We start from the raw sequence: 27,291 nt of genomic DNA on the forward strand, positions 1-27,291 counted from the left end.
TACTGTGTTTTGAAATTTGATGTAGTCCCACTGTAGAATAGATACCTGCTCATTATAATTTGGAACCGAGCGCTTTAGCGCGAGGTTCCAAATTTTAATAAACAGGTATCTATTCTACAGTGGGACTACATCAAATTTCAAAACACAGTAGGTTTATCTCCTAAGTACACATTTTATATGAAGTAATTACGATACAGTTATGAACGAATGCCATGTCTAGAGATGTAAAGAAGTATTTCTAAACATGTACCACCAATAGTAAGACCCCGGTAAAGCTTAATGTTCGTTTAAATATAAGGTGTTACGATAAAAAGGAAGAATAGCAATCTTATCAACTAATGTAGAGACATGAAGCTGAGTAGAAACTTTTTGCTGGATATAACATAAATAGCTTTGGTATTGTTTGTTTGTTGTTTAACGCCGCAATATTCCAGCTATATGACGGCGATCTGTAAATAATCGAGTCTGGAGCACTGGGCCACAAGAGCACTAGGCTACAAGAGCACTTGGCCACAAGCGGCCACAAGAGCACTGGGCCACAAGAGCACTGGGCCACAAGAGCACTAAATCACTAGAGCACTTAGCAACAAGAGCCCGCAGACATAAGAGCAATGGACCACAGGAGCACTAGGTCACAAGAGCACTGGGTCATAAGAGCACTCAGACATAAGAGCACCTGGTCACAAGAGCACTCAGACATAAGAGCACTAGGCCACAGGAGCACTCAGACATAAGAGCAGTTGGACACAAGATCACTGTTTGACGTTTGTATTCTTACTCATTTATGATTTTGAGAAAGGTAAACATAAGTGACAGGAGAAATATTCGCTTTTCAAATTGGTCAGTAGTAAGCGCACCTTCTCGCACGTGGCCCCAGGTATCGGTTTCACCTTAACCAGGTGATAACTCAAAATATACCCTCTCTGACAGAGAACATGAAAAATCCAGATAAGTTTGGGTTTTCTTTAAAACCAAGAAATACAAACATTTATTATTCAATCATTTATTATACACTTTGGTACAAAATATATACACACTATATACAACTGTCAATATAGTACACCAACAACATGGAGACACCGAGGGAATGTACAGTATTTTACACGCGCTTCACACACTCTCGTTCGACTATGCACCGCTCTATTTGCACTTGTGATCACGTCATTGTGACAAACAGCTAATGATTCCTTCTCAATATACGCATTATACGACAATATGTTCCAATAAGTCGAAAATCGGATATATCGAATATGAGGCGTTATGTTGTATATCAATTCAACACGGAATGGTTTGTCCTGCACTCATAACTGATGGAAATTTGTTATTTCGAAGTTCTGATAAGTCGAACAAGCGGTTGGCTGTGCTTTTCAACTGATCGTATCTCGGCTAGCGTCGGTGTGGATAAGCTGATGGTCGCTTTGCCCTCGGCCGCTTGCTTCTTCATCTCCAGTAGCTTTAGACCTGAAACACATTGACATTAATATAGGAACCGACCGTTGGATATTTTGGAAGAGGGCTGTTTTTTTAAAGTAGTTTGTTTCAAGAAAAAATTGTTACCATATTTGACAAAAAGGTTGAGTGTTTGAGATTATAAGCCCCTTTCAACCATGTCATGTATCACGTTCTGTCCGCTTCATATGGGAGAGACCCGTGAAGACCCGTGAAGACCCGTGAAGACCCGAGAAGATCCGAGGTAGAATAGGTCTTCAGCACCCCATACTTGCTGTAAAAGGCGACTATGCTTGTCGTAAGAGGCGACTAACGGGATCAGGTGGTCAGGCTCGCTCACTTGGTTGAAGCATGTGATCGTATCCCAGTTGCGTGGATCGATGCTCATGATGTCAATCACTGGATCGTCTGGTCCAGACTTGATTATTTACTGACCGCCGTCATATAGTTGGAATATTGCTGAGTGCGGCGTTAAACAACAAACAAACAAACAAATCATATGGGAGAAATACCAAAACTGTTTCTAAACACCAAGGATCATTATCAGGAATAAAAAACACTACTAGCGGATTCTGTCTTGGACAAGGGATGCAACTGTGCACAGCAGTCACAATTTCGACCACTCGGCAGGGCCAACCTTAATTCTGAATAGCGACTAAATATATTAATTCATCTTGGAATGATGTGGAAGTTGATTAGACTTGATTAACACAAGGGGTGTATTTGTTCACGTCCGTGTGCAGGAATATACCGTGGTTGGGATAATGTAACATGAGTGGTCAGAGCTTCGGTGTCCAGGGTTACACCTGATGCTAGATTTGGTTGAATGTTCAAGCCTATGAAAATCTGGCATTTAAAATAAAGAGTCAACGCCAGAGAATAGCCAGTCTCGATTATATCCCAAACGGGTTCCATTGGGGGTAATAGGAAAAATAGTGATGAAACTATGAATGGATCACTGAAAATCATTAATGACACCAGGTGTTCCTAAAAGGGTAGGCTGGTCCTGCCCTACCTGTATCACCCACCAGACACAGTTTTTAATTAAACAATGTATAATTCCAGCAGCTCCAGCTATTGGTATTTACATTTCACAACTTTCGAGGTACAATCGAGCAAGCTCTTTCCACAATGTGTATCCGTGTTTCTTCAGGTGAACAATTGACTTGTCTTTGCATGTGTTTGTGATGGGTGCCACCGGTGGACAGGATACGCTCACCGCTTCGAAAAAACACTTGGTATCATCACTATTTTATAGTGATTCATAAAGACATGTTCATGAGATGGTTGAAATCGTACAATCGACTTCTTATGAATATGGAATGGGTTTTGTCTTAAAACAATCGAGTCTGGACCCGACAATCCAGTGATCAGTATCATGAGCAATGATCCACGTCAATGGATGTGACATCGTTATATAACATTGCCCGCAGGAACACTATGCACCCAGCAAGCACTATCGCCGTCCAGCCCCATGGAGCCCTGTGCAACATGCGCGGTGCATAACAGAGCAAGCATGCCCGTTCTTCACCAGAAGGTTTACAGACATGACAACGGCTCGTACCCGCCACAGCTGACTGGAAACCGGCGTTGTAGTCGGTGGTCACCTCGTTGTGGATGTAGTCGGCCCTGTCATCCACGAAGTTGTCGTAGATATCCGGCCCGCCCACCAGAGCTCCGTACAGCGTGTGTGTGTTGGGCTCTGACTTGGAGAAGTCCGACCATGTGCACGGCCAGGGACTAGGGTCGCATGAGCTGTGAAGAGTACATCATAAAACCTTCTAGTAGCGTGTTACAGACCAAGAATCCAATCATTCATTAAGACATGCAGTTGATGAAAAAGACTGCTGTAGACATGCATTGTGCTCAAATTATTATTTACAGAGTTATATTTCATACAAAAAGAATCCATTTATCCTTAGAGAATGTCAAAAGTATAACAATGGCAACTAGAACTGGCGAACATTTAACTGAAAGATTAGTATTCAGTACGGTAGTTAGATTAAAGTGTATCCAGGGTTACAACAGTCAAGGCCTCAAAGATTTTTAAAAAAAAAATATTTTTGACATGTAAAGGGCATTTCCAAATTTCCCGAAACAGTGACTAAATGATGTCCGATGTAATTCCCTTTTTTTACTTGTACTAGATGTTCCCATGTGATTTTTTCAAGTGAACATTTCACTGGCCTTTGCATGTGTTTGTGACGGGTCCCACCGGTTGGGCAGGATACGTTCACCTTTCGCAAACACCTGCTATTATCACTAGTTGATATGCTTCATAAACATATGCTCATGATTTAGTCGGAACCGTACATTCGACTCTGCCTTTACCAGAGATTTCTGATGAATATAGAAAAGGTTTTATTTATAGTGTGGACAACTTATTTTGAAGTATTTCAAATCGATATAAGCACTAAGACTGGTCCACACCTGTAAGACCTACAACCAGCTAAAACGCGTTTGTGCACACGGGCCTATGTGGACTTTGTTGCAACGAGGGTAGTTATCATGTCTGAAGTTTAATCTTGTCGTGGATTCTATTCACAGAAGACGTTGTGATACTGTTCTGGGAATATGGACCTTCTGCATTGGTGTTAGCCTACATGACCTGCCTGGAGGCGTGGTGTGGTCGTGTCGGGGGGTTGAACCCGAAGCCGATGACGTAGCTCCTGCCCCCCTCCCCCAGCATGTAGTGAATCTGGTCCTGGGCCCACTTCCGGTACAAGTCTGGTTTGACGCCCAGGTTAGCTGCAGCCAGGGCAACAGTCGCCATGTTGGCTGCAATGGAATCACAATGGTACGTTACATTCAAACTCCGCAGTGCAGTACCCCGTGGTGCCGCGAATTACGAGCCACGTGACTGGGCTGTTGGGGAAAGGGAATCGTGTGGTAACAAAATCTGATTACAATAGTGAGTGAGTATGGTTTTATGCCGCTTTTAGTAATATTCCAACAAGTGGGACACCAGAAATCTTCTCACGTTGTACCAATGAGGGAATCGAACCCGGATCTTCGGCGCGACGAGCGAACGCTTTAACCACTAGGCTACCCACCATCCCCTGAAGGGCGTCCAGCAGGGAATACCCACACTCAGACATGTCTTCCTAGCAAGACTCATGAGGTACGTGGTCTGCGCACAATATCAACCATTTGTTTCTCTGGAACAGGTTCGATTATTTTCAAGACTGTCGTGAGGCAATGACAAGAAATACAGAATGTTAGTGACAACAAAATCATTAAAAAGTATAATCAGTAGTGCCTGAGTTGAAATACCTTATCTTATACACATCCATGAAGTGATATTTCAAAGTGCCTCAAACGACAGCCTGACCCACCCTTTGTTTTCACCAAACGCCAGAGATATATCCAAGAGCACAATATATTAACTTTTCTGCCGCTGAATTTTCTCCCTTAGACGTGCATGGATTCTATGATAGTGGGTCCTATTCCCACATTCACCCCGATTTATATATTTGGTTTGTTTTAACCATATTCGTGCAGTTTCAGTCAAATGATAAAATCCACAACTGGCGTCAATCATTCTCTCACACTAATTCAGCCACCCGCAAAGTCACTCAAACAATCATTAAAAAAACTTTTAAAAACTGATTTAAAAAGATATTGTGCTACCACACAACCCTACCGGAATATCGGAGCGACCCCCATCTCATCCTGAACGCCAGGCCTTTCGGGGTGTAGTCCACCGACCCCCCGGGGAGCCAGTCGCGCATGATGTCCTCGATCTCCAGACGGTACCTCCGCTGCTTTGTCAGCTTGTAGAGCAACACCTGAAAACCCCGAAATCATAAAACATGGACATAGATTCTCAATATGAATGGTGAGTGAGTGAATTTAACCCCGTTTTGAAAACTTTTCTGTAACATCGTGACGTGTCAGCTTTATATCGGAGGTAATATGTACAGTTATACGGGATGCAGGAAACGATTACCCTTTTCGCGAACACCCGGTGTCATCACTGATTTTCAGTGGTCCATTCAGATCACATTCACAGCCATATTGCACCTCACGCCAGATGGAATCTGTTTCGGCAGATACTCGAGATTGGTTATTCTCTAGCACTGACAGGTTTCACACTTTGGTGACAATCACGAGGACAGGTATGGGGCTGATAAACCAAGGTTCATAATCAGGGATAATTTGAGATTCGAACCCACGACCATAGTGTTCTGACACACCTACAGTGTAAACTGATGCAACTCTTGTCTGCAACATAGGACTTGGCCACCCAAGGTATTTCTACTGGAACACCAGTTTTGCCGTCTCTCCTGCCCTATTTCCCTGCGTAGTGCACTGGACAATGAGTGAGTGAGTGAGTGAGTGAGTTGGGTTTAACGCCGTTTTAAACAATATTCCAGTTATATCACGGCGTGTCAGCTTAATGTGGGAGGAAAGCCCGAAGTGATGTAGGTCTCGGAAGTTTACCACTTCGGTGAAACCCACGAGCACGAGTATGGTGCTGACAAACCTAGAAACATAATCGGGGCGAACCGGGGTTCGAACCCACAATCATAGGTTTCTGGTGTGCTCAAGGGACGCAACTCTGCACAGCGAGTTGCGGCGCCTTAGACGACTGGGCCACACGTGCCTGGACAATGACAATGAGAAAACACACAGTGTTATTAGAGAAATATCTCTCTCTTAGTCTGTAAACTTACATTTCATTATAATTACCCTAATCACATAGGGACAATGTTTCTGTTTCACATTTTTCACATCTGTTTCTGTTTTCAGTGCACCAATTACAACAACTAGACTTTGAACAAGCCGTGAAACAACGTTCTAATCACTCACTTGCCACGACTAGAATTATATTACATAACTGTTTGAGAGTTCTAAAATACAACTGCTGAATAAAATTGTTTATTTGTCCCTCTCCACGCCGGCTAAATGGGTACCCGGTAGAATGACGATCATCGGATTCCAAGCCTCCATTGTTACTCTCCCCAGGGAGGTGAGAAAAGAAAAAATGCACTTAACCTTTGCCAGGGGTACACACGTAATGCAGAATGTAATATTAAGTAATTTTTTTTTCATTATAAATTTATTTTTAATGATTGTATTGTCTATCCGGACATTTCAATGTACAAGTATTCATTTTCCGTTACGGAAATGTGTTTTGTGTGTGTCGTTTGTGAAAAGTGACGTGTGTGTTTTCCGCGTGCGGCTGAGGAATCTCACCGAAGCCTGGTTTCCTGGGTATGCTGCGTGGCCCAGTGCAGCGCCAGCGCAGCATACCCAGGGAACCAGTCTGACTCTCACCGTGGCCCCTGCCGTCTTCTCATCCCAGGACTGCGCCCAGCTTCCCCGGTCGTAGTTCCGCTCCGCGGCGACCAGGTACTTCCTCAAGCCGGTGGCGCGGTACAACCACGCTGCCGCCCACGTCAACTCGTCACGGTAGCCGGACGACCTGGGGAAAACAAGGATGTCATGAACATTCGGCAGTGTTTCACGATGTTTCACGATGTTTTCTGACTGTGTCCGAGCAGCATCGTTAACCGTTCTGTCCTTAAAACTCCTGTATGTTTTCCGGAACAAAATGAAGCAGTTACGGAAATAGGCGATCTGTGATAAGAGAATAGCTCAAAGAAAATGCATTATTAATGATAAATAAGGTTGACATTTTATTGTGTTTACAGAGCGTAAAATCGATCCGACTGTTCCGGTTAATGAAGATGTTTCCAATATTGATGTACTATGGGATAAATAATTCATCTTGGTAGTATTGTAAGGCATGATAGAGAGACATCTCGAAGAGAAATATAACTAAATGTACTGTACGTCATTTACGAGTTTTGCGAGCACTTATTTTGAAACGATTCATGAACACATGCTAATAATGTAGTCGGAATCGTACAATGGACTCTGCTATTAGCAGATATTTCTTAATTATTTATGCGAAAGTTCATTTACTAATCAGTTAGGGGGGTGAGGGTGTGAGTCAGTGAGTGCAAATTTTTGTTTGTTGTTTAACGCCAAACTCTTCCATGTCTTCCGGTCTTCCCCAAAAGCTGTGATCTACATACGGGTCACCTACCTTGAATATATCGTAACAGAAGTCAGATGTGAGTCAAATAAGTTCGTTTGTTTGTTTGATGTTTAACGCCGCGCTCAGCAATATTCCAGCTATATCACGGCGGTCTGTAAAGAATCGAGCCTTGACCAGACAATACAGTGAATGAAATCACAAGCATCGATCCACGCAATTGTGATACGATGACCTGTATCAACCAAGTCGGCGAGCCTGACCACCCGATCCCGTTAGTCGCCTCTTACGACTTTTGAGTGAGTGAGGCTTTACAAAGTTTTCAATAGTGTACCTTGGTAGGCTGTGTGTCAACGTACCCTAGCGGTTAGTAAAGTTGCTCATTATATCAACCACTTGTTTGCCTGGCCCACACGCTTTGTATACTGTCTTGATAGAGCTGGAGTATTGCGTCTACAGCGAAAACCATCACTCACTCACTCACTCACTCACACAGCAAATGTAATCCTAAACCAATTCACTTTATCTTCGTAAGACACTGCCCTACACATGACTAGGGTAGAGTGTGGTGATATCCCACTACACAGAATTATAAATGCGATTCATTACTGCTTTCCTGGTTTTTAATGACGCACGCATTAATCCCAAGAAGTATGTACTGCAACCTTAACTTCCGGGTTGTGAATAAATGATGATATTCGATGTGAAGGGACCGTGACTCTGGTCTCGAAGAGTTCACGGACAGCCCATGTTCGTGTCAAGCAAATCTCTAACACAGCCGTCGGTACATTCGTGGGGGTGTGGTTCGGCGTACGAGGAAGCTCATTACCGAAAGCCTAAAAAAACAGCCCGTTAAATGGTGACATTGTCATGTTCATGCAAATAAACTAGCGGGAAAAAGTAACTGTGCTTCATATATTTGTTCATTTGTTGTTTAACGCCGCACTCAGCAATATTCCAGCTATATGACGGCGGTCTGTAAATAATCGCGCCTGGACCAGTCAATCCAGTGATTGACATCGTGATGCTTCATATAGAGTGGGGTAAATGTTATGTTATTGTAAATAACATCATAATGTTTGGTAATTCGTCTGATCAATGTTTTATCGTAACAAATTCATTGACAAAACACAAACCTGGTAACAGGAGACAGAACGACACCAAAGAAGGTTGGTGTAAAACAGTCAGTATCGAGTGTAACCACCATTTGCGTTGATACAGACAGAGGCAGAGGCGGTGCATTGAAGACACAAGATGACTGAAACCAGCCTTGGGATGTTGTTCCAAATGCCAATCAAAGATTGGCCAAAAAACTGAGCTAGCGTTGGCGGCTGGTTCTGGTCCTGTCGTAGGCGTCTTGCCATCCTATCCCAGACACTTTCTATGGGTGAGAGTTGTGGAGGAACAGCCGGCAGTGCAGCAATGTTATGCTGCCTCAAAAAGTATGTTACAACACGTGCAACATGCGAGGATTATCCTGCTGCATCGTGACGTTACGGCCCTGCATTTGCACAAAGGGTAGAACATGATCCGAACGATGTCTTTCCGGCCGCGTACGTCATTCAAATTGCAATTAACAATGTGTTCCACCCCTAAACTAACGACGTTGAGTAACGCAATCGTCGCTTAAACGTTCTCCTGAACGCCTGTAGACCATTGCACGACCATCACAGCTGTCCACATAACACCTAGACTCACACGTGAACAGTATACTGTCCTAGTCTTGTCTTTCTGACAAATTTGCATATTCAAAAACAAGTATACTATTTATCGACACCCGTTTATTCAGTGTACTATATCTCCATTCTATTTGATAAATACCTCGTACCATGGATTAGCACGACGGGCATCACGCCCAAAACGGCCCTACTATCCAAAGGCGGGAGAAAGCATGTGCTAGGTTAGACAAAGGTGCGATAGGAGGGGATGGCGCCACTTCTCAAACAAAGCTATGGAGGCGAATATGCCGAGAATGTGTTTAGTAATAAACTTGACATATAATACACAGGACTGTAGAGGATGATATGCGTCATGCACTGCCACCATCCCCACCCCCACCCCCACCCCCACCCCCACCCCCACCCCCACACCATCCCACACCACACCACACCACACCACACCACACCACACACCACACCACACAGACACACAAAAAAGTTATCCCCACCCCCTTACGATACATGATGACGACGAAAGGAAAATGACTACAAACTCACGTGTAGAATTCCTCCACGATAGGGATGCTGTCGCTGTACTTTCCTCGGTATCGATCAGCAAAGTCAAAAAGTTCCTCCGCGTGACGAAGTAGTTCCGCTGCATAGACCGGGTCTGAGATAAAGATGCAGATAAAATTCAGCACACGATTCAATAGTTCAAATATGTGTCCAACCGAATCTTGATAGCTAAGCTGTTTACACATGGAAACTACAGACAAGGACAGAACTTGATCAGTAATATAACTAACTTCCGGTTTCTGTGATAAAGAGCTTTAACTCAAAATCTATATTAATATCTCGTTAATTTGACGTCCATCAATATAACATTGAAATCCCTGTCTGTATAAGGGTTAAAGCTTCTGATCGTGCAATGACACAGCGTCAGTAAAATCAAGTGAATCCTGCACCATGACGCCATTATGGGTCTCTTATGCCCATGTCTTGGGCCCTAAAATATATTTATTTAATTTACATTAATTTAAATGGATTTGAACTGAAGTAAAGTGGCAAAAAACGGCAGTTCACAAGATACCTTTTGGTTTAAATGCAACGAATCCGGCAGCCAACGCTGCTGCCGTTTCTCCAATGACGTCACTTCCGGGTCGTTCAGGTGTCAAGCGATACGACGGTCTGTACATGTCCATGTCTTCCGGTCTTCCCCAAAAGCTGTGATCTACATACGGGTCACCTACCTTGAATAAATAGTAACAGAAGTCAGATGTGAGTCAAACAAGTTGTAAATACAAACAAAAAGACAAAGGTTGCCATGGTCCCATTCCGGAGGTTGATATTTTATCGTCCCATTCCATGCATCTTTGGCATCCATGTTCATAATTATTGGTTTTCTTTGTTAGCATTAGAGCAGTGTCGCAGTAAATGACAACCGGAAATGACGCCATTTTAGACAAATGGAGGTCAAGAATGTATTTAGATATTGGTCAAAGCAAAGATAAAGCAAGAGTCACCTCCCCTGGTCTGGTGCCATTTGGAAATGGAGTTTGGCTCTTTGTACCCCACTTTTGGCATGTGATACCTTCAGTTCAGTGAAGAAAAGTATAATGTTGTTTCGTATTTGTCAATATCCCAAATCACCAAAGGCACCACTTTACCACTATACTGGTCTGTATAGCAAGTTCATCCAAGAAATATTAAACGGTTTTGGAGTTCTGCTTGTTTTCATCATGACAAATCATGAAAACCAAAAAGAATAAATATCGCAAATCATCAACAGGCACCAGTTCCCCACTAGACTTACCTATATAAAAAGTTTCAACAGGAAATATTCAACCGTTTTCAGTTCTGCTGCGGAAACGGAAAACGGACCGCTGACGGACGGACGGACGGACATTGTGATCGCTATATGCCCCCGATGTTTCAAACAAGGGGGATACTATCTTACAGTACGGTAACAAATAATGTCTATATACTGTATACTGTCAAATCGGTCGTTGCAAAGTGTATACTTTATTACACGTTCCACTAACTAGCGCAAACACCAAACCTCGTTTATTCGAGCAACTACTTTCAAAGTTGTTTGGATTAAGAAGGCATTGGCCCAGTACAGTGTAGATTATAGAATATTATTATACATACCAAAATTGTCCGGAAGAGGCGGTACCGGAGGTGAGGTGAGGTGAAATGGGGTTAAACATAGCGTTCAAGATTATTGCTTTTATAATGTGTGTGCGTGCGTGCGTGCGTGCGTGTGCGTTTCAGGACTAATGCCGGTGTTAAAGTGCTAGCACATTGAGATACCATGCCGCAGTTTAACATGAATACCCCACTCAGACACAGTACACTGACTCCGAGCCGACCAGTCCTTGTCTTAGCGCCTTAATATCGAGCGCCAGACAGGGTAACAACAAGTACCATCTTATAACGTCTTTTTGATTTGACGCGGAGGCTGTCGAATACATAAGGTTCCTGTGCATTGAGGTAATGACCTTGCCATGCTTTCGAGGCTAAACCTTATGATTAGCCTCCTGACTCATATTTTCGTTTGATGTAATGCATTAGGCTGACGGAAATACAAGTTGAGGGAAAGTGGGTTTCACCTGGAAACACAGAACATATAACTGCTTCCTGATGTTTTTAACAACACACAGAGACGCCGATACGTTCTAAAATATCTTACGTCGATAGACGTTAGTGCAAATGAACGTTATGCAAATCATTTGTTTGTACAAGCTGAACAATATTTCAGAGAAAGTCACGATCCGGTGGAGTTCACTAAAGGCGTAGACCTCTACCGCCATGTAACGGAAACAAGTCTACACTGAGGTTTAACCAGAAAATATGACACCTGACCCAGGAAACTGAACATTAGCTCAGGTAGCTTATTTACCTCAACATAAGTGTGCGTAAAATATGCATTGAAAGTCCTGGTTCATAATGTATACTACTCAAAACAAGATCGTTTTAACTTGTTTTTTAGTTCACAACAGTCGATGCTCTTTAGTTGGGTTTACGGCAGGCATGAGGTACAGGGACCTATTCTTCCCCGGAAACCCTACCAGTGGTGATAACTTTTATATTTACAAAATTGATAGAGCGCACAGAGCGCACAGAGCGCACAGAGCGCACAAAATTGTTTGTTTACATTTACATTCATTCTCAGCTCCCTATGAAGCATACACACTAAGCTGCCTGTTAGGCGCTGCAACGTTTGGAATAACATTACAATATTCTACCGTTTATCCAATCGCTGCTGGGTCAATATTCTATACATAATAAATACCATCTCGACGAAAACAACAATATTCTTGCCATTTCTCAGAAATTTATATTTAACTAAAAATATTTGTATTTCATCACAGTTTGGAATAAAAAATAAAAAAACATCAACACCAGAGAATAATCAGCCTCGTTTATCTGCCGAAACAGATTCCATTTAGCGTAAAAAGCAAATAAGTGGTGAAAAATATAAGAAGTGTAAGAGGCTAATTACCTCAATCGCCACCTGGTATTAAACACTCTTCCTACCTGGGCATAGAACTCGTACTTGGTCGGATGAGCTTTCTGAAAGTAATCAAGTGGCCACTTCACACAGTCGTACATGTCCTCCAACAGTCCAGTCCCCTCGTACGCCTCCTTGAACTCCAGGAACCCCCACAGCAACATCGTCGTCGCCCCCGCCATCGGGAACCCGAACTTCACGTAGTCGCCGGCTGCAATACAGAGGTGAGGTGAGGTGAGGTGAGTAGAGGTGTGGTGAGGTGAGGTGTGGTGACGTGTGGTGAGGTGAGGTAAGGTGAGGTGAGGTGAGGTGAAAGGGGTCCAAGATTATTGCACTGATATAGTGACGTGCATGTACGTGTGTGTGTGTGTATGTGGCTGCTTGTACTAGTCCGGACCGACGTCGATTAATATTGCCAGCGCACTGAGATACCATGCCGCAGACACAGAATACTGACTCTGAGCCGACCAGTCCTTATTTTAGCCCCTTAATGCCGAGCGCAAGGCAGGGTAACAACAATCATCTTTTAAGGTATTTTGGTATGACGCGGCCGTGGATCGACCCCGGACCTTCCGCCCTCCAGGCAGGCGCTCAATCCACTACCATAGATAGGTACTACATCCAAAGTATCACTGTCTTACCAAGGCCGTAGGCTTCTGATGAATTCTCTATGCAATCTCAACTACATATTGAAAAAGTGCGTAGCTTTGTATTTGTTAGAAACGTTCATGAAGTGATATCAAACTGTCAGCTACCATGCATGCTTGTCGTAAGAGGCGACTAACGGGATCGGGTGGGCAGGCTCACTGACTTGGTTGAAGCATGGCATCTTATCCCAATTGCGTGGATCGATGTTCATGATGTCAATCACTGGATTGTCTGGTCCAGACTCGACTATTTACAGACCACCGTCAGATCGCTGGAATATTGCTGATTGCTGCGTTAAACAACAAACAAACAAACAAACATCAAATCGTCAAGGCACCTCCACCTAAGTCCGAAAGAAACTGAAGCGAATACTCTTGTTCCGTTTCCGCTATGTAAAAGCGGTAATCCTCGAGGTATTGAAACTCTCAGACTATTCCGGTCCATTCGTCCGTTACCTATATGGTGATTAAGGAGTAGTAATCTTACAGGACTGTTAACTGCACACAGGTCGATCACTCCGCATGTAGTTCCCACAGCAGTTCTAGGAATGTTGTGTTTAACAGAACTAAGTTGCACGTCAGGTTGCTCGATATGACCTCCATCGTCTGCATGACCCAATTGAGCTATTGGAGACACAGGGCATGTGAGTATCCAAAGCATGTCACTCACTCACTCACTGTTTTAATGTGTTGTCCGATTTACGAGGGTTTACGTTTTAACCTTTTCAACATGCATCGTACATAAACGCATCAATTCATATTTTAGCATTTCAGAACAATATTATGTGTTTAATGTCAAGTGAATATATGTTTAATGTCCAGTGTAGATATGTGTATAATGTCCAGTGTATAGTTGTAAATGTCTTTAACCAACACCTGTATTTATACTTAACCGTAGATTGAGTGTGTGAATATGGTTTTACGCCGCTTTTAGCAATATTCCAGTAATTATCACGGCGGGGGACACCGGAAATGTGCTTCACACATTGTATACTTAAGGGGAATCGAACCCGGGTCTTCGGCGTGACGAGCGATCGCTTTAACCACAAGGCTACCGCACCGCCCCCTTAAACGTAGAATCCTGTTATACTTCTGATGCTGCACATATTTCACAAAGCATTGTGTATGTCTGGTCAGTAATAGTCCAACATAATTCCATCAAGAATTACAACATAATATGTAATATATACTGTAAATACAAATGGAGTCTAGTGGTTAAAGCGTTCTTTCGTCACGCCGAAGACCCGGGTTCAATTCCTCACATAGGTACAATGTGTGAAGCTCATTTCTGGTTACCCCCGCCGTTATATTACTGGAATATTGTTAAAAGCGGCGTAGAAACATACTCACTCACTCACTACAAATGTATGCATACGGTGAGACTGTAATATAATATCTGTCTGTCAGTGTGTCTGTCTCCGTCAATCGTTCAACTCTTCTGATTACCATAGACCCATGGAGGGAGAGTACAGCTTGTGTGTGGTATCCTGAGCTTGCGATGAAGCCGAGTGATTACTATAGATGAACCAGTTGGTTGTCGGTCATCTTCACTCCACGTGGATCGTTGTGTTGTGTTTGTTTGGGTGTTTTACGCAACAGTCAACACTATGTCGGCTGTAATTAGCCTGCAAATGGATTATGGGCCCGGCAAACCAATGGTCGATAGCAGGAGCATGATGCCAAACCATTAGCCAGGTCACAGGGCCCAGCCCCCGGTCTTCCTTTTAGTCGACATTTTCTGCAGTCCTGAGATACTGCCGGCCTATGTAGACTGGGGGACTCCCACTGGAGAAGGCTCATTCACTCACTCACTCGACCACTCGACCACTCACTTAATCACTCGACCACACAACCACTGACTCAATCAATCACTCTCTCACTCACTCACTCGACCTCTCACTCACTCACTCAGGCACGCAGCACTCACTCACTCGACCTCTCACTCACTCACTCACTCATTCGACCACTCACTCACTCGACCTCTCACTCACTCACTCACGCAGCGCTCACTCACTCACTCACGCAGCGACCACTCACTTACTCGACCTCTCACTCACTCACGCACCATTCACTCACTCACTCACTCGACCACTCACTCACGCATCACTCACTCACTCGACCACTCACTCACTCACGCACTCAAACGACCACTCACTCACTCACGCAGCACCCACTCACTCACACACGCACCACTCACTCACGCACCACTCACTCACTCACTCACTCACTCACACGACCACTCACTCACGCACCACTCACTCACTCACTCACTCGACCACTCACTCACTCACTCACTCACTCACTCACCGTCATACCAGCCTCCGGTCAGGTCTTCCCCGAACATGCCCCGGTCGTCAGTGGCCGAGTTCCCCCTCCAGGTGATTCTGTTGTTGTCCGGGAGGTAGCCTGACCTCTGAGCCTCGTAGAACAGAATAGATTTATACATCGCCTCCCCGTAGTTGTATCCTGGAACAAATACGCATACACTCACAGAGACCATATAGATTATAGAATGTGGAAAATAAATACGCATACACTCACAGAGACCATATAGATTATAGAATGTGGAAAATGAATACGCATACAATCACAGAGACCATATAGATTATAGAATGTGGAAAATAAATGCGCATACACTCACAGAGATCATATAGATTATAGAATGTGGAAAATAAATACGCATACACTCACAGAGACCATATAGATTATAGAATGTGGAAAATAAATGCGCATACACTCACAGAGACCATATAGATTATAGAATGTGGAAAATGAATACGCATACACTCACAGAGATCATATAGATTATAGAATGTAGAAAACAAATACGCATACACTCACAGAGACCATTTAGATTATAGAATGTGGAAAATAAATACGCATACACTCACAGAGATCATATAGATTATAGAATGTGGAAAATAAATACGCATACACTCACAGAGATCATATAGATTATAGAATGTGGAAAACAAATACGCATACACTCACAGAGACCATATAGATTATAGAATGTGGAAAACAAATACGCATACACTCACAGAGATCACATAGATTATAGAATGTGGAAAACAAATACGCATACACTCACAGAGATCATATAGATTATAGAATGTGGAAAACAAATACGCATACACTCACAGAGACCATATAGATTATAGAATGTGGAAAACAAATACGCATACACTCAAAGAGATCACATAGATTATAGAATGTGGAAAACAAATACGCATACACTCACAGAGACCATATAGATTATAGAATTTGGAAAACAAATACGCATACACTCACAGAGACCATATAGATTATAGAATGTGGACAACACATACGCATACACTCACAGAGATCACATAGATTATAGAATGTGGAAAACAAATACGCATACACTCACAGAGACCATATAGATTATAGAATGTGGAAAATAAATACGCATACACTCACAGAGATCATATAGATTATAGAATGTGGAAAATAAATACGCATACACTCACAGAGACCATATAGATTATAAAATGTGGAAAATGTGAAATATTAAAATAATTATATCAAACGTCACAAATGTTATACTTGGGATAACACTTCTTAGTATTTACAGTAAGTAATTAGTAATTAATTCTAGTACTTTTGGGGGTTGAGTCCCATCCGGGATTCGAACCCACACTGCCAGAGTGAGGCACCTAATCACCAGCAAGCAAAGTCAGCGATCTAACCCACTCAGCAACCGAGGCTTCCAAAACCTAAAGTCCGACAACTGGTAGTCTAGATCACGTACTTGGTGTACCACAGTCCTGGATGGGACTCGCCCACATAAAGTACTAGAATCTGTACTTCACTGAGAAAGTGTTATCCAAAATATAACATTTGTTACATTTGTCCACTTTCTAAATGGCATTGTGTGTTTTTTATTATATCGTTCACGGTCGGACAACGAGGTAACCAACACTTTGCCGACTTTTTGAGTACTGAGATAACATCATGGAACAAGACGGATTGGTATATGTAAGAATAGATCTTAAGCATTTAGTACACTCGAATGTTTTAAACAATATCTTTCAACACAGACCTGGAAACAAAGTTTGCGTCTGTTGCATACGTTTACGAGATCTTGCCCAATAATTTGTTTTAAACAACATCAAGAATGTAAATGTTTAAGAACGTTTTAAAGCAACCATTTATTAACATAATGTGTTCAGCTTCTTACAACACGAACGGAAAGAAAACGTTTTCTTTGTTTCCACCGGGTCACAACGTGCGAGTGTTTGCGTTCAGCGTGTTAAGAGAGTCACAGTTTCCTGTGAAAATGTTTGGTAATCAATTGCGTAAATGTTTTATGCAATCACGAACATTTGCTGAAAATTCGTTTTTTTATATTCAGCTAAATTACCTTTGTTTGTTTCGTCCTAGTTTCATATTCTCCTCAATTATCAGCACACTGGGATATATATTTAGCGGGAAATACACTCTTATCTTGCCTTAAAGCAATGTTAGAAAAATAAATAGACTTTTTTCAAAGGTTTTGTAATGACGGAAAATTACAAATATCCTTAAATGCATTGTGTATACTTACAGAGCCCTGCCAGTGTCAAACGTCCGTATCAGCTGAACTAACGTCGTTTGTTTGTTTGTATGTTTGTTTGCTGTTCAACCCCGCACAATATTTAAGCTATATGAATATGAAATAATCGAATCTGGACCAGACAATCCTGTGATCCATCGATCCACGCAATTGGAATACGATGACATGCATCAACCAAGTCAGCGGGCCTGACCACCCGATCACGTTAGCTGCCTCTTACGACAAGCATAATCAGCTGTTACGGCAAGCATGGGTTACTGAAGACCTATTCTACCCCGGATCTTCAAGGGTCGAAGTCATCTAACATCGTATCCCTTATTAGTTTTTATGAGTGAGTGAGTAAGGTTTTACGCAGCTTTTAGCAATATTCCAGCAAATTCACGGCGGGGGACACCAGAAATGGGCTTCACACATTGTACCCATGTCGGGGATGGAACCCGGGTCTTCAGCGTGACGAGCGAACGCTCTAACCACTAGGCTACCCCACCGCCCCTTAGATTTTATGAGTAGTTGATGAAAAAGTTGAAAAATGACATTGGCTGATTTGCAGACTAAAATGTCAATGATGATTTAATATCCCTATATTTCCCCCTGGGGACAGAGCCCCCAGACACAGCTGCAAATGGTGCAAGTGAGAGGGGGGGGGGTCTGTCGTGCTGTTTTATCCGTTATCGAACTTTTGTACGGATTCTCCATGCATGCAGTACGTTGTGATGTAGAAACGAGAACCCTGCGTTTACAAATTGTGTCAGGGGCGGTCGGGTAGCCTAGTGGTTAAAGCGTTCGCTCGTCACGCTGAAGACCCGGGTTCGATTCCCGACATGGGTACAATGTGTGAAGCCCATTTCTGGTGTCCCTCGCCGTGATATTGCTGGAATATTGCTAAAAGCGGCGTAAAACCATACTCACTCACTCACTCACAAATTGTGTCAATACACGACATACATCCCAACCCCCCAGGGTCGTCAGAGCGAGTTTGAACCCGGAACATATGCAGGACAGAGCGAACACCCTCCCGCTGGACCACATCACATCACATATACCACTTCCTGAACACAAATAGTTATACTGTGTCCGCCTTCGTTCATATGTTCCACTTAAACAATTAGTTGTATTTACACCTGTCATCGTATCCCAACTGCGTGATTCGATGTTAATGATGTCAATCACTGGATTGTCCTGTCCAGACTCGATTATTTACAGACCGCCGTCATATAGCTGGAATATTGTTGAGTGCGGCGTTAAACAACAAACAACCAAATAATAAATTTAACATGACGTTATAAAGCGCTGGTGGTTCTAGTGTGAAATGCTGACGAGAGCTTATTGTTTTTTCTTTTTTTTAAATCCCTTTTCTCCAAGGTGTCAAAATGCTTTGGGGGGTTAACAGTTAAGTTTAAATCTTGTTTATTCAAACCGATTATCTGTTAAGATAGCCTTGGGTTGACATTCTTACATGTAATGCCCCTGCCGTCTCCGTGATGGCGTGTGTTGTCATTGATGCAACACCAATAGTTTCACGTCAAGGTCACATAACTAAATATCTATCAGAACACGAGACTTACATCAAAGCCCAGAGGTATTTATCTATTATGCCGAGTCAGCTTGAAAAGATTTGTTTGGGCCGAGATAAAAAAAATACTGCACACCCCAACCCAAATACACCCCCCTCCTTTCCCATTTTGTTGCAAAACGAACATATTTCTTAATTTTTTAAACGTTTAATTTTTATTTACAAGCAGCAGAATTCCTGCACTTGTACACAGCCGACGTTTTAAAAAAATAACACTTCGTTTTTAGTTTCAACAAAATCAGTAAATGCGCTTTCGTGTCACTTGAATGTCAACAAACAAACACGTATTTTTATGCAAATCGTGTGAGTGGGAGGTTCTGCCGGTAGAGCAGGACATGCTTACCATTTTCGCAAACACCAGGTGTCATCACTGATTTTCAGTGATTCATTTATGTAATTTGCACCGCTATTTTGCCTTTTAGGTCCAGTGGAATCTGTTTCGGCGGAGAACCGAGACGGTTTTTTCTCTGGTATTGGCGTTTAATATTTGCTTAATCTGTGATCAGAACAACCCTTCGACCATGAGTTTGAGTAAAGTGAGTGAGGTTTTAAATCGATTTTAGCAACACCCCGGCTATATCAGGGAACGGAACTTTTGTATCTCTGTTATAATTTGGCAAAAACGAGTTTCGAGATCACCCAAAATTCCGTCCTTCGTATTCAATGAACCTCGTCAATCCGGAACCTCCATCTTCCGGACATTTACTGCAAGTCCTGCTTGATATTATTTTTGTTCGTTTGTTTGTTGTTTAACGCCGCACTCAGCAATATTTCAGCTGTATGTCGGCGATTTGTAGATAATCGAGTCTGGATCAGACAATCCAGTGATTGACATTATGAGCATAGGTCTACACAACTGGGATACGTGACACACATTAACAAAGTCAGCGAGCATGACCACCCGTTTCCGTTAGTCTAACCACAAAAGGGTTGCTGATTCGTTTAACCGACCATCCATCTTCAGGACGATCTAACGGGGCTACCATCCTGTATAACGGGGTTCCACTGTTGTGAGATTGTGGTTTTACACCGCTTGTAGCAACATTTCACCTCAACCTTTTTGGCAAGAAAGGGCGTCACACATGACCCTTACGTCACGGGCGAACATTCTAACCGCCAGGTTCCCCACCGCTGACCGCTGCTTCTCGCAGACAAAGTACAGCATGGTTCTAAGGTATTTGTTCCTGGGGAAAAGTTCGGAGCGTTTGACTACCCTTCGTTATAATTAATCGCTATCATCTCTCTTGTTTGATTGTCTGTTTGTTTGTTTGTTTATTTATTTAGTTGTATTGATTCCATGCGTTCATATATGTTTATTATTTCCAATCAGATTCATGTAAAACCTCGAAGGATCAGTGTAATCGAACACGTGTCATCAATGTTGTCGAAATCAGAAATATGTCCACCCCTGCCGTATAGGAAACTATGCTAAGGAAAGATACGACTGACACGAATTAATATTCCTCGGGGAAATGTAGCATGACCTCCCAAGTTGACCGTGTTTGAAGTTTAGAATTACATTTGATTACAAGTCTTTCACATCAGTCATCTCTGAAACTGAGATCACTGCACGTTTCAGGAAACAGTCGCGCCGACAACTCACAACAGTGAACACACAATGCCATTTAGAAAGTGTGTTTGTTTGTTGTTTAACGCCACACTCAGCAATATTCAAGCTATATGACACTCTGTAAATAATCGAGTCTGGACCAGACAATCCTGTGTTTGACATCATGAGCATCGATCCACGCAATTGGGATACGATGACATGCATCAACCAAGTCAGCAAGTCTGAACACCCGATCCCGTTAGTCGCCTCTTATGACAAGCATAGTCGCCTTTTACGGCAAGTATGGGTTGCTGAACACCTATTCTACCCCGGATCTTCACGGGTCCATTTAGAAAGTGGTCAAATATATTTGGGATAACACTTTTTTACAGATTCTCGTACATTTTTAGGTTAAGTCCGAGCAACAGGTTTAAAGAAAACAGTATTTAACTCTTCAGATGCGTTCTCTCTGTATGCATGTAGGATGTCTGCAAAGTGTGAGTGCTGGGTGCTACCGGTAGAGTGAGTGAGTGAGTATGGTTTTACGCCGCTTTTAGCAATATTCCAGCAAATTCACGGCGGGGACACCAGAAATGGGCTTCACACATTGTACCCATGTCGGGAATTGAACCCGGGTCTTCGGCGTGACGAGCAAACGCTTTAACCACTAGGCTACCCGACCGCCCACTACCCGTAGAGCATACATACCCTTTTCGCGAACACCCTGTGTTATCACTGAGTGATCCATTCATATCATTCTTTACCTCCAATTAGCCGTGTACACCCAGTGGGAATCGCCTCGGCAGACAATCGAGGCTGATTATGCCCTAGTCTTGACGTGATATATATATTATGTACAAACTGCCCTTGACATTATATTTACCGAAATAGATTATAGCAACTGTTGCAATACGCAAACTAACATATTTTTTATCGCAGTTTTCTAAATGAAAAAGGACCAGAAGTTTTAAAAAAGGGAAAGGATATAGGAGAAAGGGCAAGGAGATATGAGTGAGTGAGCTAGAATATGTCAAAATATCTCACGGGGTGAGGGGTGGGGGTAAGAAAGAGTTTTACTTATCATCAATTTGATTTGGACATATAGGTATAGACAAAACAAACATTGCTCTTTGCTCACGGAATTTCCCTTTAAATGGCATTTTGCACTAACTTAAGCCATACATATATACTTCATAGGTCACGAGTCCAACACGTCTACACATAGAACGTCAACACCAGTCTCGATTATCCGCCGACACAGATTACACTATACGCACATGGCAAAACAGCGGTGATCATCATATGAATGGATCACTGAAAACCCACCGATGACACCTGGTGGTCGCGAAAAGGGTAAGTCTGCCCTGCCCTACCGTAAGGGTACAGAAAGAGAAAAGGCTACTATTTCAACATGTCTGATAAATGTCACACCAATATTTCAAAGTTTCCCAGAATTTTAAAATTAAACATCTCTAGTCTGCCCCCAGCGGCCTTATCCCGTCCCGTCTACTGTCATCTTTAACACATCACACGATAACGAGGTCAAATTCCCGCACTACACCACACAAACATCATTCAATTAAATGACGACGTCTACAGTGTAGGTAGAGAAACTGAATATCGAAATGATATAAAGGTCCCTAGTTTTTAAATGGACCCGTGAAGATCCGGGTTAGAATAGTCAGCAAGTCAGAATAGTTAGTCTTCAGGAACTCATGGTTGTCGTAAGAGGCGGCTAACGGGATCGGTTGGTCAGGCTCGCTGACTTGGTTTATGAATGTTATCGTATCGATAGATCGTAGATCGATGCTCATGATATCAATCACTGAATTGTCTGGTCCAGACTCGATTATTTTCAGCTCGAATATTGCTGTGTGCGGCGTAAAACAACAAACAAACAAACAAAGGTTTTTAGAGGATAACTGAATCTATCACCGTGGTAAAATATTCCGAATACATGTCTCTTACCTCCCTCAGGGTCCGGCCAAGGAGGGGTGGGTCCTGGGGGCGTGACCGGCGTCAAGTCGTCCTCGGGGGGTACAACTGGGATCCAAGGCCAGAAGTTGTGCTTTGGGAGTCCATAGTAGGTCTTGTTGTCTTTCACAGGGGGGATGATTGGTATATATGGCCAGAAATTATGCCGGGGAAGACCAAACGTTGTCGGAATACGACCATTGAGAAACGGACGGACGAGAAATACGGCATGAACGACGTTCACGGCAACGCATGCGGTGAGGAGGTAGAGTGACGTATGCACCATGACTGCAACTACGGAGACAACTGTGCTATAATTACCATCCCTTCTTAAACAGGCTCCCTCAATTCAGCTGCCGCCGATAAACTGTTTTTTAAATCCATGTGAAAAAGATCTTTACCAAGCTTCTGCTAAACTGTCAGTGGAGCACACCCCTTGTGTTAAGATCAATACCACAGCCTGGATGTGCCTCGCATATACCAGTTGCTTCAGCATATACACAGAACCTCAGACATGTTCTTCCACAGTAAACATCCTTTCTCCTCAATGCCTCTATTCAATTGAACGAAAGCCCTCAACGGACAAAAAACATCTTTTATATTTTTTCCCGTTTTTCCGTTTGTTAATTTCCCGATGGTCCACGGCCGACAAACTCCAACTGTTTTGTGTCGATTGAACGCTAGGGTAATCAGGTTCGCTTATTTCCTATGTACTTTGTTAACATAAGGAAAATCAAGACACCAACAAGCAATCATCCCAGGGTGCGATCTTTGCCTTCCACATAGGCCATACACGCTGACTGGGGCATAATTTGCCTGGAGGAAAAGCTTAAAGGGGATCAAGCTACGGGAAGGTTCCGCTAGCGCTACAGTTAGCGTTGCGGCCGCTTCCCTGCTGAGCAGTTTGTATCGTTGAGTGCAACGCTGGCTGGACGAAAAACTACACGCCGACAACAAGTGCCGTCCACTATGTATACCAGCTTGCGTGTCAGCAAGCTTTCGTTAAGACTTAGTTGAATGTCGCGGCTGTTCGGCCTCTTGTACTCGTGAGGTGACATATTTGCTGTGGATTTATGACAACAAAGAAACTATCTAACATGTTTAAAGGACTGTAGTCAGTGTTAAAAGTCAGCGATATCTTGACATGAAGGGACAGTCTTTGAAACTAACGACCTCCAACATCACAGGAACGACCACTGTGTTATTTTCGAGTGGAGATTTACGCAACCAAAATAAGAAGTTTTTCTTAAGTCATTTCAGAATTGTTTACAAATAAGCTTTAAACATTTGCTAATTGCAAAACCATGAAACCTAGAGCTGTAATGTAATTTCTATTGTCAACTTGAGTGTGTGGTGAAATCAATAGCGACTGTGGTCTTGTTGAATGTGCGGCGTGTGGACGAACCAGCTTTTGTACCTCTATGTAATTCGTCTATTCTGGTCGAGTTTTAAAAAGTATACATCGTGCGAGTCTAGCGTAACAGCTAATTAATTTGACATGTTTTCTTTTAATATTCCTTGACACGGATTGCGATACGTTGCCATGTTTACTGACACCCCGCGATCGTTTCTTGCCAGGGGATTTTTATACAAATAGAAAACTAGTTCACACTATGATGATTATAGGGCATAAGGTTATTGATGCACACGTAGAAGCTTATTATTACTCTTTTAATCTTTATCAACAATACTTTCGACTGATTTGAAATGTAATGCGTTGTGCATATATGGATCATAACACTCAAAGATTACATACATGGACGTGTGTGTGTGTGTGTGTGTGTGTGTGTGTGTGTGTGTGTTTGTAGGTGTGCGGGCGTGTTTGTGTATGTATGTGTTTGTTTATTGTTTAACGAAGCACTCCGCGACATTCAGTGACATCATGAGCATCGATCCACGTAATTGGGATACGATGACATGCATCAACCAAGTCAGCGAGCCTGACCACCCGATCCCGTTAGTTGCCTCTTACGACAAGCATAGTCGCCTTTTACGGCAAGCATGAGTCGCTGAAGACTTATTCTACCCCGGATCTTCACGGGCCTTTTTAGTGATAACAGTAGACGGTAGTATGATATAATATTTAATCTATTTTAGCTGCAGTGATGTATGGTTGAATTCTGATTCCAAGTGGTGGAATCTGGTTTGACAAATTTCGAAACTGGTTCCATACAGAGGGATGAAAACACAAATGTATGCTGGATTTGATTGACTGGATTGCAATTTAGTGATGTATTGCAGTGATAATTTAATGCGGCGCAGGTCGAGTTTGATCAGCTTCTACATACAAACTGTCCACAGGAGAGATCCCAAAATCTCCAAGACAGAGCCTTAGGCCCTGATGGTGTATTGTGTCTAATTTTTCGAAATTGCTTTTGCAAGCTCCACCTTTGACGATGTAACCATGGTCTAGTTTAGAGCGTATTAGCGGTCTGTACAAGTGAAGGAGGGTTGTCTGATCCTCGGAATTTCAAACGACTTTTAGCAAGTCTAGAGCCTTCAGTCACTTTGTCATTAGATATTTGATGTGAGGTAGATGTGAGATGACGGTCAAATATGAGGCCCAGGAATTTGGCCTCCTCTACTACCTTGATAGGAGTACCATCTAAAAATAAATCTCGATCCTTGTGAGGTTTATATTTTCGGCAAAAGTGAATACAGTTTGTTTTGGGTATGGAAAGCAATAAGCCATTTTCGTTGGCCCATTTTTTAAATTTGTTAAGCTAGAGTTGTAGCTGTCTTTCTATTGTATTCATATTCGTACTTTGACAAGAAATGTTGAAATCATCCACAAAAAGTGAACCATCAACACTTGTTTAATATTTTGGTGAGACTATTAATTTTGACGCTAAAACGTGTGACAGATAGGATGCTGCCTTGAGGGACGCCCTGATCTTGATCGAAATGATCAGACAGGGTAGAGCCCACTCGAACTTGAAATTGTCCGTTTAAAAACTGAGACATGAACTGAGGTAATCTGACCCTCAATCCAAATTCATGCAGATCTTCTAAAATACCATATTTCCAAGTATTATCATATGCCTTCTCGAGGTCGAAAAGGATTGGCACAGTATGTTGTTTGTTGACAATGGACTGTTTAATATTTGATTCTAAACATACCAAATGGTAAACTTTTTTTTTGGAAACCACACAGAATGTCATTCTGGAGGTTATTGGTCTCCGGGTACCAGACTAATCGATTGTTGACCATGCGCTGCTTCGTCTTATAATAAATAATTCTAAACACACCAAATTGTAAACTTTTTTTCGGAAACCACACTGAATGTCATTCTGGAGGTTATTGGTCTCCAGGTACCAGACTTACCGATTGTTGACCATGCGCTGCTTCGTCTTAGAAACACGGCTAGTTGATAGTGGACGGTAATTGGAAGGATCTGTGTGATCCCGTCCAGGCTTTGGTATAGGAATGATAATAGCATTGTGCCACGAAGGAGGGAAAATTCCGGTTATCCAAAAATTAAGCAGCGTTTCCAAACATGAATCAGGCAAGTGTTTCAGGAGCTGATAGTGGATGTTGTCGGCTCCTGCTGCAGTGTCATGAGCTTGCTTTAGGGCAGCATGCAATTCATGGAGTGAAATTGTTTCACTATTATCAGAGTTAAAATTTCTTCTTTTTTTCTTTGCCTGTTGTTTTTGAAACCTCTGAATTGAGGGTTATATTTTGATGATTAGGAATGACTTGTCAAGGTTTCACCCAGCTTGTTGGCAATTTCAGTTACAGTTGTTCATAGTGTATTACCATCTCTGAGATTGTGAACTCAAGATTTTGATCCTTTGCCCTTCGTCTTTGGAATCATGTTCTACACTTTGGTGTGCGGGAACTGATTTTAGATACAGAGTTCTTCCATGATTGGCGTTTATTTTGTTATAAAGGTACGTCTCGCTCTAGCGCTCGTGAATTTAACATTATTCAGGTTGTGGGTGGTGGGATGTCGTCGGAAATATTTCTCAGCTTTCTTCCTATTTTTTCCAGTTTGTTTACAATCATTATCAAACCATGGTTTACGTATATGAGGGTTTGGGAGGACTTAGGACTACTTTCGTCTCCAATAACATTTAATGGATCTGAAAATGGTTGTATAGGATCAGGAACATTCCTGAAATGTCAGGTGTTAGTTTTCTGTACATAATGTTTGCAATAAAGACCAATTGGCCTTTGTAAAGTCCCACCTTGATGAATGTGGCTCGTCAGCGGAATTAATAGTTGTAAGTATTGTTGGAATATCGACTCTTCCACAAAGGTCATCATGGACCGACCATTCAAATTTGTTTAAAATATTTGAATCTGTCAGTGAAAGGTCAACGTCAGAGCATGCGCCAGTGGCA

The 27,291-nt window shown here is 42.6% G+C and overlaps 1 protein-coding gene across 1 annotated transcript; it reads right to left on the reverse strand.

Annotated features, from left to right (window-relative positions):
• Nucleotides 1-1,008: 1,008 nt before the first annotated feature.
• Nucleotides 1,009-23,863, reverse strand: LOC124116489 (endoglucanase E-4-like). Its single transcript, XM_046477838.2, has 10 exons — nucleotides 22,939-23,863; nucleotides 15,580-15,738; nucleotides 12,652-12,836; nucleotides 10,202-10,361; nucleotides 9,670-9,781; nucleotides 6,730-6,877; nucleotides 5,093-5,237; nucleotides 4,062-4,227; nucleotides 3,014-3,204; nucleotides 1,009-1,461 (listed from the first exon to the last, which is right to left on the reverse strand). Exons 1-10 carry the CDS (start codon nucleotides 23,228-23,230, stop codon nucleotides 1,322-1,324), a joined length of 1,698 nt encoding a protein of 565 aa, XP_046333794.2. The 5' UTR covers nucleotides 23,231-23,863; the 3' UTR covers nucleotides 1,009-1,321.
• Nucleotides 23,864-27,291: the final 3,428 nt, after the last annotated feature.

The sequence above is a fragment of the Haliotis rufescens genome, unplaced genomic scaffold (assembly GCF_023055435.1).
Source record: "Haliotis rufescens isolate VD_foot unplaced genomic scaffold, xgHalRufe1.0.p SCAF_42, whole genome shotgun sequence".
NCBI lineage: Eukaryota > Metazoa > Mollusca > Gastropoda > Lepetellida > Haliotidae > Haliotis > Haliotis rufescens.

Excerpts from the sequence above, each read along its gene's own strand:
- LOC124116489 (XM_046477838.2), bottom strand. The coding sequence starts at position 23,230 with ATGGTGCATACGTCACTCTACCTCCTCACCGCATGCGTTGCCGTGAAC. Across the intron at positions 15,739-22,938 it reads TTGGCCGGACCCTGAGGGAG|GATACAACTACGGGGAGGCG; the intron begins GTAAGAGACATG and ends TATTTGTTCCAG. Across the intron at positions 12,837-15,579 it reads GACCGGAGGCTGGTATGACG|CCGGCGACTACGTGAAGTTC; the intron begins GTGAGTGAGTGA and ends TCTGTATTGCAG.